This window comes from Alosa sapidissima, chromosome 15, assembly GCF_018492685.1.
Source record: "Alosa sapidissima isolate fAloSap1 chromosome 15, fAloSap1.pri, whole genome shotgun sequence".
NCBI classification, from domain to species: domain Eukaryota; kingdom Metazoa; phylum Chordata; class Actinopteri; order Clupeiformes; family Clupeidae; genus Alosa; species Alosa sapidissima.
This window is the reverse complement of record NC_055971.1, coordinates 3,478,696-3,493,439: the sequence shown is the minus strand read 5'-3', so window position 1 is coordinate 3,493,439 and position 14,744 is coordinate 3,478,696. Positions and strand designations below refer to the sequence as shown.

General features: G+C 40.0%; 2 protein-coding genes and 1 long non-coding RNA gene across 4 annotated transcripts; 2 read left to right on the top strand and 1 right to left on the bottom strand.

Moving 5' to 3' along the window:
- Positions 1 to 284: 284 nt before the first annotated feature.
- On the top strand, positions 285 to 9,945 carry mmp20b (matrix metallopeptidase 20b (enamelysin)). Of its 2 annotated transcripts, XM_042064684.1 has the most exons (11): positions 285 to 302; positions 4,617 to 4,680; positions 5,551 to 5,789; positions 5,956 to 6,104; positions 6,243 to 6,368; positions 6,620 to 6,778; positions 7,601 to 7,772; positions 7,968 to 8,101; positions 8,404 to 8,560; positions 8,663 to 8,766; positions 8,903 to 9,945. In XM_042064684.1, the coding sequence occupies exons 2-11, from the start codon at positions 4,645 to 4,647 to the stop codon at positions 9,010 to 9,012; spliced, it is 1,386 nt and encodes a 461-aa protein (XP_041920618.1). In that variant the 5' UTR covers positions 285 to 302; positions 4,617 to 4,644; the 3' UTR covers positions 9,013 to 9,945. The 2 variants fall into 2 exon arrangements, with proteins under 2 accessions (XP_041920618.1, XP_041920617.1); XM_042064683.1 differs by lacking the exon at positions 285 to 302 and having other exon boundaries at positions 4,561 to 4,680.
- Positions 5,677 to 12,269, bottom strand: LOC121684627. Its single transcript, XR_006023159.1, has 3 exons — positions 12,206 to 12,269; positions 10,933 to 11,012; positions 5,677 to 5,762 (listed from the first exon to the last, which is right to left on the bottom strand). It is a non-coding gene; the product is annotated as an uncharacterized LOC121684627 (long non-coding RNA).
- mmp20a (matrix metallopeptidase 20a (enamelysin)) lies at positions 10,319 to 14,632 on the top strand. The gene is made up of 10 exons (XM_042064685.1): positions 10,319 to 10,418; positions 10,802 to 11,043; positions 12,018 to 12,166; positions 12,299 to 12,430; positions 12,513 to 12,674; positions 12,767 to 12,878; positions 12,974 to 13,116; positions 13,300 to 13,456; positions 14,173 to 14,276; positions 14,449 to 14,632. Exons 1-10 carry the CDS (start codon positions 10,338 to 10,340, stop codon positions 14,550 to 14,552), a joined length of 1,386 nt encoding a protein of 461 aa, XP_041920619.1. The 5' UTR covers positions 10,319 to 10,337; the 3' UTR covers positions 14,553 to 14,632.
- Positions 14,633 to 14,744: the final 112 nt, after the last annotated feature.

Sequence of the window (14,744 nt, the reverse complement as noted above, 5' to 3'; positions counted from 1 at the left end):
GATCATAATTGGATTCAGTTCCCAAATAAAGTAGGATGGTTAGTGTTTTTATGGGTTAAGGGCAACACTTTTTTTAAGTCCTGTATTTAAGTGTGACTCAACGCAGCCTTATAGCCTCTATTTTATCACACATTGATTCTCTCTCTGCCTCTCTTTCTCTCTCGCTCAGGAAGGGTTCACCAGAGAATGTCTAATAAGGGGAGAACTGCCACTCTCGGAAAACTTCCGGTTTCTGAACTGGTTGCAGTTCCTTCTGTGGTTCCACATGAGGGCGCTCGTCCACGAGTGCAGAATGCATGGAGGTCTATGGAGCTGTACCCCTCAAAATCCACTTTTCTCGGGATATCATTTTTTTTCAAGTAATTTGAATATTGTATTCGAAAGGGGAGGCAAAAAAAAATACACTTAGTTGAGTATCATATTTTTTAAAGTCACTTTGTTCTAAAAAGCCTTTCAAACGTGTCGATGACGTCATTCATTAGCACAATGCTAGCGTGTTATGGGCAACAACGACCCAACCTGTAAGAAATCAAAAGGACATAAGTACTCGTTCATTCAACTTTTGACCTATAACCCATGTTAAAGTTATACAAACTACAATCAAATCTGAGATTTGTCAACGACAATCAGGTGAAAGAGACAAATTTAGCCGTCTAGCTCCATTGACTCCCATTCATCTGCAGTCATGGCGGTCACCCCCAGTGGAACTCTGGTGGAACTGCAACCAAAATTCTGTACAATGGGACTTAATACGGAGTGGCCAGGCTCTCTGTAGACGGGCTCTGGGTTCACTATTACATGGTCTTAGCAGGATGTAAATACATTTACTTCACACTACCTCATTTTTGTTCAATATTATCAGAGTTGCCATTTTAAAATTTGGTAATGAATGTGATGTAAATGTCCACTGAAAGCACACATTGTCCAGTGAAATGTCACTGCAAGGTCTGATGTAGGCTACTTTTGATACTGCTATATTGCTATATTGATACTGATTGTTATGTGACAATTTTTTACTTAGGTATTGTTTTTTTTAATGTGCTTGTGTGCTTTCCTTTTCCAGAGTCCAGGTTTTTTGAATGCAACAGAAAAGGGATTTGTTTTGACCTTCTAACAGCTAAAGCCTCTGGAGGGCAGTGGTGCCCCATGTCAGCTCTGTGCTCCATGTTCTAGTGTCTTGTGAGCACTTAAGAGAGGACAAGATTGTTGGGGGACTTCAGAGGCTGAATACGTCTATATGTAGCTCTGTGTGATAGATAGCATGGCTGTGTTGAGTCACACTTAAATACAGGAGTTTAACAAAAGTGTAGCCTTTAACTCATAAAACACTAACCAGATGACTGAGTCATATTGAGCAGTTTTACATCAGGGATAGTTAAGGGAACCATTCAAAGCCAGACTGGCTGATTAAGCATTCCAACACGCAATATAAAGTAGATTGATGTAAATGTTAGCATAGAAACGTGTCTATATTTAATATACTACGTGTCACTTTGGTTTGTTTTATTTATAATATGCATCTCTTTGGTGTGTCTCTTTGGTTTTACAGTTTAGTTGACACAGTCAGGAATAGGACTTCAACAATTGGCACCAACTGGCACAGACACACAGCACAGGGGTTATACAGTACACTAGGCACAAGATACAAGGACAAGGGAAACCGACATGAACCATCAAGGAAATCAGACAGGAATGTATATCAACATAATACACCGAATCTAATGGTTAACAGAAGGAACATAAACAAGGTTCATCACAGGACATTTCACATTAGCACATGCAACAGGGATTCACACTAAATAACACCGTTTGTGTCACACTCACACTGGATCAGACATCAATCACTCATTCAAACATGGAACTAACAGGACAGCTAACCGGTGCTACACGGCCATCACCAAGCCATAAATAAGCAAAAGACAGGTAGGATGCTTTAAGCCATCTCATCTTTTGCCCAGTCTACAGAAGCCCTCTCTTGCTATCTGGAGAAGGCCAGCTGTGTGTCCAGCTACTGCCTGAGGTCTCCTTGCTGTGTCAGCTTCGCAGGGCCTCTGGGACAAGGCATCATTCCCATGCAGGCGACTACTGAGCCAGCCAGCCGTCTTTGAGGTTCAGCATAACTGACCAACTGGCAGTGCACACAAATTAGTAAAGACACAAACACACGTACACACATTCACACACAGCCACTCACAAAAGGCAAACGCACAAGTGTTTACAGATATTACACACTCATACACACTGGTATACACACAGGCTCTCTCTCTCACACACACACAAACACGTGTGCATGTGCATGTGCATGCACATGCGCGCGCGCACACGCACACACACACACAAACTCACACACTGTAGAAATCTAGAAGTATACTGTAGTACAGTGATTTGTAATAATGGCTCAAGTGGCTTATAGCTCAAGTGTTTTTGTGCAATTCAGATACAAATGAATATTTGGGAGTTGCTAAAGTATACTTTGTTGTTGCAGACTTGTCTTAGTGAAACACTGTACAGAAGATTGTACACATACACACACACACACACACACTGGTTAACACATACACACACACACACACACACACACACACACACACACACACACACACACACACACACACATACACTGGCACACTAAAACTGGAAAGCAGTGTGTAATATTATAATGGCAGACGTATTCTGTGCAATGCAAATGCAGACGTACATTTGGGTGTAGTGCACACAAGTTTGTGATGGGTGTGGCTTTAAAACACATATTTTTGTGAAATGAACATGTATGCAAAAGCAAACATATAGATTTCAACAATTTTTGAGCAACCAAGGGGAGAGCAGGAGGGAACCAAGAGATGTTTAGAAGCATGGTTTATTAAAAACATGATTATCACACCAGTTATTGGAAGGAGGACTTACATCGTTTTTCACAGCAAAGTCATTTAATGTTGGATTCTCTGTCATGAATGAATACATTTTATTCACAATTCTTTTTTGAATGATCAAAACATTGTCATCCATATCACATTACATGTGGCCTGTTAGGGTACACTTACAGTAGATATTGTTTCATTACACTTAGAGGGTTGACAACTGTGTCAGATGTAAGCCTACTCTGCTTGTGTTTTTGAACCATTTGAAATTACTTAAGGTCAGTCACTTGTGTTTGTTTTCCACACATATTTGATATCCCACTGGATAAAAGAACTTGATGGAAGAACTACTTGAGGTTTTTTTTAATTAAAATCCTCGCATTAAAATCCTTTGAATTCCCCATTTTGTTTGGCAAAGATCCTGAAAGTGTAACGAACACCATGGTGTCTTTAAGCAGACAGATAAGGGTATGTTTAATTCACACTTCCCATGTTACAACAACAATCTCTTTGGTGTAGAACTGCTGCATACAGAAGACTTGTTCTTCCTGCTATCGCCACAAGTGTTAAGTTTAACAACCTTATGAAGTCTCCCAATGGACAATAGGGAAATGTGCTTTACAGCAAAGCAAAACATGAAATTGTGCCTTGTAACGGACAGAACCACATGAAAAGTTGACAAAAAAAAAGCCCAACCAGAGGGATGCCAAGGAGCTAAAAGGCTTGTCCCTGTGTACAGAAAAGCCCTGAGAGGCTGTCTGCTTGTGGATCTGTGCTGACAGCACACATTCATAGTGCTCCCAATCGTGCCTAATTACAGCAGGAGTATGCCCACTGGCTTGCTGCCCGTGCCACAGCAGGGAGGGGGTCCTGCCAGATTCAATCTGGTTTCAAGCCTCGCAGACAGCCACACAATTACATTCTTTTCAGGATCATCCACTGGAATAAAGCGATATTCATGGCACTGAAAAAAAATGATATCTTTCAGCTTTTGAATGGGAAACACTATTGTTCCAATGCTCAAATGTGACAAAAATAAAATGGTAAAGAACTTAAAAGAATTTTTAAAGAAAGCTGCTTGTAATTGGCTTGAGTAAGATTACAATTGTGAGACTGTTATTACAAGCTCGGTACAACTAGAGGGAGATGAAAAAAACAGCACAAAAAATATTTTTGTTTCTTTCTATTTTTACAGCATCTCTTGCGTGCGTTGGCGGAGTTATTTTAATCTGGGTTTGCCACTAGCAATCCTGAGAAATGGCATGACATGCAGGTTAAAATAGGGTGTTGCAATGTGTAGATCAGTACAGGCCCAGTGCATTTAAGCAACACTGGGCCAGTTTTACTCAAGTAGTACTTATGGTACCGAGATTGCACTTTAAGAGACCTTGACTCGACCACCCTTCAGAGTGCCCACCTCAATTAGTTTCACTCTGATTTTGTCCAGATGAGAGGAGAAAGATATGGTGTTTTTGCATTAGAAAATGAGTTAGGTTCAGAATCATTTTTCAATCCCCATAAACATATTTCTTTGTGTGAGCTGCCCAAACCCCTCCCTAATACCATGCTGCTGATTGAGGTTTTGCTGGTTTGGCGTCTTGCGAGACATAATAACATGTCTAAGGCCATACCCATCTAGAATGGCGTTCCACTCCAAGTTCTTAAGATAGAGAAGTTCAGTCCTTTATTCTATAGTTCAGAGATGCAGTTGGTGTTTCCTTGGCCGTGGGCGTTAGTGTTCTGTGGTGTGTGTTTCAGTGCATCAGTGCCCAGAGAAGAGGCTTCCATGCATCCTGACGAGAATGACCTGACCCTGGCAACAGTAAGTCAGCATATTTAACATTATTCAATGCAGGAGATTAAAGATCATATAGAGGTTTGTTTTAAAGGCAAAGTAACATTTAGCATGTAGGATGATCACACAGAAATGCTCAATTATCCATTTCATTCTAAGTGAAGAGTGAGAATGAATACAAAAGTTATAATAATGTTGAGGATGTCAAACTATAATGTCACATCTTTGCAAGCTTCTTCCATCCAATTCTGCACTTTTTATTAAAGTATTTTTGGTTTTCTCTTCATTTTCTATGTTGTCACGTATGGTTGTGGCAGCTGTGTAAAATGCCACTTTGTTTCACTTTGACCACATGTCTAGGGTTACATCACCAATCTCTGCTCTGGAAGTGTCTATGGGTTATCATATAATAACTAATGAATGAATAATAGAAATTATTATCCTATTTCTATAATAGGTGAATAATGAGTGGCATGCTGCATGTATATTTTGACATTTTGATAATTATGCCTTATTGTTACTCAACTAATATTGGGATTATTGCTCTTAGATCATGCTTGAAAACAGAACATCTCAGAAAGGGCAAATAAATACAAAGTAGCATAAATTATGTGCTATACCCAATCTCTAAATGTTCAGCTTTGGAAGGGATTTAGTCCATTGGTTAGTATAGTTCATTTGTATTAACAATCTGTTGACACTCTGTCAACTACAATTCATGGTTAAGGTTCAGGTTAGGGTTGGATTTAGTTAAGGTGATGTTCAGTAATTATTCAACAACAATTTTACATACTGACCTTGAATGTTAACAGATGAACTGTTAAGTCACTGTGGGTGGACTATCCAAGTCAAGTGTTCCCACTAAGCTGATTCCATTTCTTTTCCATGCACTTTCAGGAATATCTGCAGCGCTTTTACAACTTTGAGAGGGAGCCACTCACTCGCACAAAGCGCAGCAATCCCTCTTTCTCCTCCAAGCTGGCAGACATGCAGAGCTTCTTTGGGCTCAGCGTCACAGGCAGCCCGGACTCCCAAACGCTGGAGGTGATGCGGACTCCCCGCTGTGGGGTGTCAGATGTGGAGGACTACAGCCATGGAACACTCTCACGCTGGAAGAAAAACAAAGTCACTTTTGGGTACTTGCAATCAGAGTTATATTTGATGTCAGTTCGGAGTGCTCACTTTAGGGGACTCTCTTCCTCTGAGTACACATCCAAAAAAACATTACTGTACATGCTACGTTAACAGAATTACTTGAAAGACGAAACAGTTAATCTAAAGTGTTGTATGTTTGTTGGTCAGTATTGGCAGGTACACTAGCGATATGCCCGCTCATGTTGTGGACTCTCTGATCAGCTCTGCTGTGGCAGTGTGGGGCAGGGCTAGTCTGCTGACGTTTGTCAGGTCATACTCTGACAAGGCTGACATCATGGTGGATTTCACCTATGGAGGTAACGTTTCACGTCAGGCAACTGCCCAAGGTCCTCATAAAAAGACAGATATCCCATGTGCTGTGTGTGTGTTTGTGTGTGTGTGTGTGTGTTTGTGTGTGTGTGTGTGTGTGTGTGTGTGTGTGTGTGTGTGTGCAGGACATGGGGATTCCTTCCCATTTGACGGCCCAGGAGGCACACTGGCTCATGCCTTCGGACCTGGTGAGGGCCTAGGTGGAGACATTCACTTTGACGATGATGAATACTGGTCAGCAGGATCGAAAGGTGACCACAACAAAATTAACCTACACTCCAGATACGTATCCTTGGATGGATTTCAGATATGATTTTGTATATTATATTTCAGTCACATTGAGAGGTGTAGGTCATGTGGTGTACAGATTCTTTGTTATGTCTTGTACTGTCTGTTTCAAACCTCAACCACTGTGGCAATTCACTAAGGTATTTTGCATGTGTGGTTTTCAGATTGCCATGCCTTGTTTTGTTCATATTTGTGTATTTGTTTTCCTGTGTAGGTTTCAACTTGTTTTTAGTGGCAGCACATGAGTTTGGGCATGCCTTGGGTTTAAGGCACTCAAGAGACCCCAAGTCTCTGATGTACCCAGTCTACAGGTCCCAGGCCCAGAAAGTCTTGCTCTCCAGTGAAGACATTATTAACCTTAATGCACTTTATGGTAGGTAAACAGCAACAACCCTACCCCAATGACCTTCTTTCCCAGGGAGCATACTGTATGATGAGAGAGAGGGAGCAGGGTTAACTGGGAACACTTACGGTAAGGGTACATGAATTATCATGAATTCATGCATGAATAATTCATGGTTTATGTATTATCTCATTCCTTAACATCTCATGAATCATCAGGTATTGACATGAATTCAGTCTGTCATTTGTGACCTCATACATGAACAACACATCAACTAAAGCATTAGGTACGGTAAGCACATCATTATGATTTATGATTTATTAAGCATGATCCTGATTATTTCTGTTTCTGACAAAATTGTGGTCATCACTGCTCAAATTCTGAACATAACTTCAGTTCTCTAAACACATGTCATTATTCACTTTAGTTGAGGGGCCACAGACATGATGAACTGAGCAATTAACCTTAAATTCATGTAATGATCATGCTTAAGAAATCATAAATCATCATGATGTACCCACCTAAGGCTTTAGTTGATGGTTTGTTCATGCATGAGGTCATGAATGAGAGACTATGAACTAAATGTCAATTCCTGATTAATCATAATATATAAACAAATTAAGTAATGCATACATTTTGAATTAATTCATGCATGAATTCATGATAATTCATGTGTCCTTACCGTACAGTGTTATCAGTTAACTTGCTTTCACAAAGTGACAAGTGTTTATATTTGCAAACTTAGTCTTTACTCAACTTGTTCTGCTAAGTGAATGTATTTACGTAAGTTTGTTGTAATGGAATGAATACATGTACATGTAAATATGAAGAGTAAAGCCCTATTCATTGTAGCATCGCAGAGACAGAGGCCGCAGCCCCCGTCCAGGTTTGTTTGGCCTCCCCGATTCAGACTTTTCTACCCAGGCTCTCGTCTACCTCTGGCTCTACAGGAGACGTGTGACCCAAACCTGTCTTTTGATGCTGTGACAGATATCATGGAGGCGCTCTTCTTCTTCAAAGACAGGTGAGATGGGAGACTATGGCTCTATTCACACTGGTCTCTGATGCTGAATATATATATATATATTATATATATATATATATATATATATATATATATATATATATATATATAATAAAGCACTGAAAGCCTACATGTCGTTTATACTTGTGTGGGTAATAATCACACAACACGTTTCTGTTTTTTTGCTGAATAAAGGTATTTGTGGATCAAGCATGATGAGCAATATGACATCAAAGAGGGACCCATTCACAACTTCATGCCTAAAATTGACAAGAACATCAATGCTGCCTACTCTGTTCCACAAAGATCAACTGCCTACCTTTTCAATGGTACACACCCCACTATCAAGAGTTGACTAATTTGATTTCTACAGGTCCTAGGCACAGGCAGCCCTTTCATTTAACTTGTTACACTTGTGACACCCTTTCTGGATGAGTTATCCAGAATTTCCCCTTAGGGATCAATAAAGTATGTATGTATGTATGTATGTATGTATCTATATAACTATCTATCTCTATCTAACTATCGTATCTATCTATCTATCTATCTATCTATTTGTCTATCTATCTATCTATCTATCTATCCATCTATCCAAATGATTTAAAATCAACATGTGTTTTAATTTGCCAAGGAACCCGTTACTGGACCATGAGGGGGTCACTAATAAAGGGACGGACAAAACATATCAGAGCCTATGGATTTCCATCATGGGTGAAACAAATAGATGCTGCAGTTCACATCACGAACACTGGACGTACCCTTTTCTTTACTCAGGATAAATACTGGAAGTAAGATAAACAATACAATTTAGACATTGTGCAATATTACACATAGGAAGAAGTGTAACTGTTTGACATTCTAAATGATAACTGTAACACCTTTTACTGTAGGTATAATGAGAATCGTAAAACCATGGAGAAACTGTTCCCTAGACCAATCAAAGATGATTTCCCTGGAATTAATATGTCTGTGAATGCTGCGGTTTATAAAGACGGTGAGTAACCATGGGGTGGTTTGGACTGACTTCACTGTTGGTTTTTACAGAATTGTTGTTGACATTTCAATTTGTGTCAGCAATGCAAAACAAATACAGCCGCTTAGGACTAAACAGCCCACACTATTTTTTGTAGGTCTCATCCACTTTTTCTCTGATGCAGAAGTATACAAGTACAATTACTCAACAAAACAGATCACTGGAGTTGATAAGGCAAATTCTTGGCTTGGGTGCATGGAAAAATAAAGATGTTTATCCTTACAACTGCAATACTGTTGGCCTGTACTGTATGTCACATTCCTTTAAATTATACAGACATTTTAGCCTCTCTGTTTTATAATGTCAAACTGAAATTGTGCCTCTGTACATGTATTTAGCCTACACAACATTTGAAGAATACTAGTGGTGTCAACAATAATCGATTCGGCGATGCATTGCAATGCGGGTCATGTACGATTCAGCATCGATGCGGCAACATGCCATAATCGATTATGTCACTATTTATTTTCTGGCTTTGAGTGGACAATAAAGTTGTGAAGTTTCAATTACTTCTGGGGGCATTTCCGGATGTTTGCACAGGAGTTCAGGAACTGCCCTGTCTTAGAGCTGCTATTTTATTGTGTGCAAAATAACACTTATGGTCACTGCTGGAAAAAGTTGGCTGTTATTGCTCTATTTAATTTCAAATGGTTCTAAAGCAGAGAGAAGGGAAACATTTCTCATTCAAAGCACTGAAAGCAGTGATTTATGTTTTCTTTTTCAGGTTTGAAAATGCCATATCCAATACCCTGTACCATTCAATTTTATTTTATTTAATGACATTTATGTCAAAGATACAGGAGAGTGATAATACACACATAGCAGCCAATAAAATCTGTTGTTCAATATGTGACTGCTTGTATTACCTCATGACTAATGAAAAATTTGCCTTGTTGTGTGCAGTAGAATTTTGATGCATCGCAATGCATCGTAGAATCGAATTGAATTGAATCGTTACCTGGTGAATCGTAATCTAATCAAATTTTTGCAGATGATAATCTATAACGGTTTTCAGTTTTTGTTTATCCACTTTCAACACAATAAATGGGACACTTCAACACATTGAAATGGGACATGGGACACCCCTTGCTTCTATGCCCCTCTGTGGAGTTTTCATTTCCTGTATACCAATTTACAACCTAATTATCTTGCTGACACTACAGAGAGGCTGAGGTCAGAGAGTGGCTTTTGCTAATTATCTCCTCTGGCCTCAGATATCTAGAGAGAAGACACTGAAAAGGTGTTCAATGGCAAAAAATGCCTCAAACCACCATGGCTCCATCATTAGACATATCATTTGAACAGGGTTAGAAGTATGTAATATATGCAAATATGGGGTGAACAAGACATGACTTGAATGCCTGTGGCAATATTAGCCTTACCACAGGAGATGTCACAATTGCTTCAGGTGGGTTAGTGCACACAGTATTTGTGAGCTTCTAGATGTCATGTGATGCACTGTTTACCTATAAATCCCTGGACTGAGACAGCTGTGGCACACAGCAATGGCATGGAGAGGCCAATGGATCCACATGTTGAGCTTTGCTCTGAGTGTGAGCATCATATGGACTTCACCCGTGATTCATGAGCCAGAAGACGTGCACTATGCTGAGGTCTGTGTGTCTGTTGTGTCCTGTCCTTACGTATCCTGTCCTTACGCCATTTGTTAACTTGTGTGAATCAGGCATGTTTTATTAGTCATTGAGAAATTAATGAATTTCAGTTACCTATCTCTGAGTGAGTTTTATGAATGTGGTTTTTGAATGCATGTCTGCCATACGAAGCAATTTTTAAGATTTGTGATTTGCATAATTTGTAAATGTTAGAACCCAACATTGAAATACACAAATCAAAGCACTGAACCACTAAATATCGTCAGTCAACTCATAGAGCATGCGCCCAAATATGCATATAAACATAAGTTCAGTAGTTCACTGGACTTACTGTAAACGTTTTCTCCAAGACACAATGCAAATATTGAAGGTGTGTAAAACAGGTCTACTTGAGGAAATTCTATCAGATGCCACTGAGTGGGAAACCTCGAAGCCCAAGAGGCTTGAGCAGCCTAGACGTGAATTTAAGGAAGATGCAGAATTTTTTTGGTCTGAAGGAGACTGGGCACCTCACCCCAGAGACCCTCCTGGTAATGAAAGAACCTCGGTGTGGGGTCCCTGACGTGGAGAACTTCAGCTTTTATCCTGGTCGACCTAAGTGGAGGAATCATACAGTCACATACAAGTGAGTCTCACCATTTTATGCCAAACATTAAACAGCTTTATCCTTCACTAAATTCACTGAGTACTTTGTGGTCTGGCAACATTATACTGAACACAAATTGAGCAAGCACTGTTCATTTGCATTATATATTTAAATTCTAATGAAAGTGTTTGGCTCACTGGAGACAAATTCATAGTGTGAGGTTAATAATGAATGAAATCAAACATGACTGGTTTGCCTCCACTAGCCGTAGTGCTATAACTTGACATTTCACTCACTGATTTTGAGTACCTAATCTGTAGATTTATTTATAAAGTCAAACCAATTTAACACAAGTTCTCATTTTCCATGATGACCTGGCCAAGAGGCATCAGCAAGAGTAAACAGACACATACAGTATATACAGTATACTAAACAATATGACATACATATGCTACCACAAAACAGGACAATATTCTTTGTAAAAAGTGTACAAAAGTGTAGAAATAGCTTTTTGATTACCATGTACAGTGATCAATAATAGCTTGTTGCCATATTTGTGTGAATATGTTAAATTATGTGAGATTAGATCTGTGATAAACTGCCAGGTTTGATAATGATCCTTCAATGCGCTCATGAGATACAACACAGACACAGTATTTTTGAGCAGTATTTCACATATGACTCCATGCAATCTCAACCTTTGACCTTGAGGGATCTTGAGCACTTAATCATTTCCTGTTCCATGTTTGACACATTGCTGGGAATTAAATTCCATAACTTTTAGTGACTACTTGACAAAAGGTTTCTTTTTTTGGAACATCCTTCATTACACTCTCAAGAGTAAACTAATATAACCCTGTACAATTCCTGACATACATTTTCACCATGCCTTTCATTTGTTGTTCAAGCCTGTGTTGTAAACGTCTGGAGTTATGGAGACTGGTAAGTTGATTTACAAAGTCTGTTCATAAGTCAGGTCCCTGCATGTTTTACTGAACTCCCCATTTCCACAGGATTGCAAAATACACCACCAATCTACGTAAGGAAGAAGTGGAGCACTCAGTACATGTGGCCTTGAAAATATGGAGTGATGCAGCAGACCTGAACTTCATCAAAGTGGACCAGGACAAAGCAGACATAGTCATCTCTTTTGCATCCAAAGGCAGGTTTGCGTTAACTGAATCCACACATTGATCATTACCTGACGGTTCTCTGTACTGTGAGCCTCACTCCCCTTTTGGGTTGTTGTCAGTATTGCAGCGTCTTGATGACACTGTTCTCCCTCGTCTTGCAGTTCATGGAGACTTCTTCCCCTTCGATGGCCCTAAGGGTGTGCTGGCTCATGCCTTTGAGCCTGGAGACGACATGGGTGGAGATGTCCACTTTGATGATGATGAAATTTGGACTGTGGATCACAGTAAACCAGGTCAATAAATATTGTGTTTAACAGTAGCAGAGCTGTGAGTTTTGACGTAAAACCCTCTAACAGGTCCCTCTCCCTGTCACAGGCTTCAATCTGGTTACTGTGGCTGCCCATGAGCTTGGTCACTCACTCGGCCTGTCACACTCGAGAGACCCCTCTGCCCTCATGCATCCTAAATATAAAAAGCTTTCTTTAGTCAGCCCCAGACTGCCAAGAGATGACACACTGGCAATTCAGATACTCTATGGTGAGCATAAGCCTGACAATGGGGGCAATAAACACAAATGGTTGTGCTATAATTTTGCCTAAAACAATACTTACCTCTGTTATGGGCCATAGGAAAACGCATCAAGAAACCGGTAACACCAACCATCCCTAAAAAGTGCCATCCCAATTCTTCTTTTGATGCCGTGGCTATGCTTGGGAATGACATTCTTTTCTTCAAGGGCAGGTTCATAAATCTTCATGGTTTGACTTATTGAAAATGAAACTGGAAAACAAATAACAGTCATGCTTAAAATGTCTATACTCAAATGTTGGTACTAGTTACATGTGGCTGAGGACAAGGTGGATGAGGCACTGGAGCAGAGTTAGAGAGGGCTTCATCAGAACATTCCTCCCCAGTGTGCCATCCTCTGTGGACGCTGCTTATAACATCCCACAAACTGGTGGCACCATCGTCTTCACAGGTGAAGTGGTTTGACAGACTCTATTCCTACTCCATCCATATACAGTACATGATCCAGAGAACTGTTTTATGACTTTAGAGTCGATAAGAACCCACCAACAAGGAAGTTGGTGGTTAAGTAGTGTGTGTGTGTGTGTGTGTGTGTGTGTGTTCTTTACTGACTTAACCTGCCATCATGTTTCAGGTCTTAAATACTGGATGGTTCAGAAGCTGAAGAGGAAAAGTCATGGCAGCTCAATCTATGATTATGGATTCCCTACAACAGTGAAGAAAATAGATGCTGCTGTTCATTTGACAGAATACAGGAAAACATATTTTTTTACAGGAACTGTTTATTACAGGTGAGTATAGGTAACTATTTCCATTTCCTATCTAGTAATACATGATAGAACATTTTAAATATGGATGAAAAAGAGAAGATGAATGCAGCACTATTGTTTTGTTGGGCTGTGGTTTTACTACTTCAAGCTTCTGCTGCGGAAGTCTGCCATCTAGTGAGGGCTACAAGCTTCTACTGCTGAAGTCTGCCATCTAGTGAGGGCTACATGTACAAGCTTCTACTGCTGAAGTCTGCCATCTAGTGAGGGCTACAAGCTTCTACTGCTGAAGTCTGCCATCTAGTGAGGGCTACATGTACAAGCTTCTACTGCTGAAGTCTGCCATCTAGTAAGGGCTACAAGCTTCTACTGCTGAAGTCTGCCATCTAGTGAGGGCTACATGTACAAGCTTCTACTGCTGAAGTCTGCCATCTAGTGAGGGCTACATGTACAAGCTTCTACTGCTGAAGTCTGCCATCTAGTGAGGGCTACAAGCTTCTACTGCTGAAGTCTGCCATCTAGTGAGGGCTACATGTACAAGCTTCTACTGCTGAAGTCTGCCATCTAGTAAGGGCTACAAGCTTTTGCTGCTGAAGTCTGCCATCTGGTGAGGGCTACAAGCTTTTGCTGCTGAAGTCTGCCATCTAGTGAGGGCTACAAGCTTCCGCTGTTGAAGTCTGCCATCTAGTGAGGGCTACAAGCTTCTGCTGCTGAAGTTCCATGTCTGTTTTGTTTAACAGATATGATGAAGCTCGGGGTACAATGGATTCTGGATTTCCCCGAAAAATACAGCATGGTTGGCCAGGTATTGGGGATAAAGTAGATGCAGCCATTCAATTCAGAGGTAAGACTCTTTCCCACTTTACAGTACTGTAGGTCTATCCAAATACACTCAATACACTATTTACATCCTCATATATTTAAATATGTACAGCAGGGCTTTTAGTATCAAGGGCTTCTTGACTGTGTATTGACTGTATGCTAACTATATTATGTTGCATTGTTTTGTTTTTCAGAGGGAAGCATTACTTTTTTCTCTGGGCCAAAGGCATATCATTTTGATTATATAGAGGGAAGAGTTATTTACACTATCAAAGCAAATGTATGGCTTGGCTGCTGAACGTATCCAGATAGAAAAATCACTATTTATTTTTGTTGCCAGAAGTGGTTACTGATTATTTATTTATCTAGCTTACCTACTTTTGATTGAACGAATAATCGGTAATACTTTAACGGTAAGGACACATGAATTATCATGAATTCATGCATTAGGCATTACTTCATTCCTTAATATCTCATGAATTATTGGGGA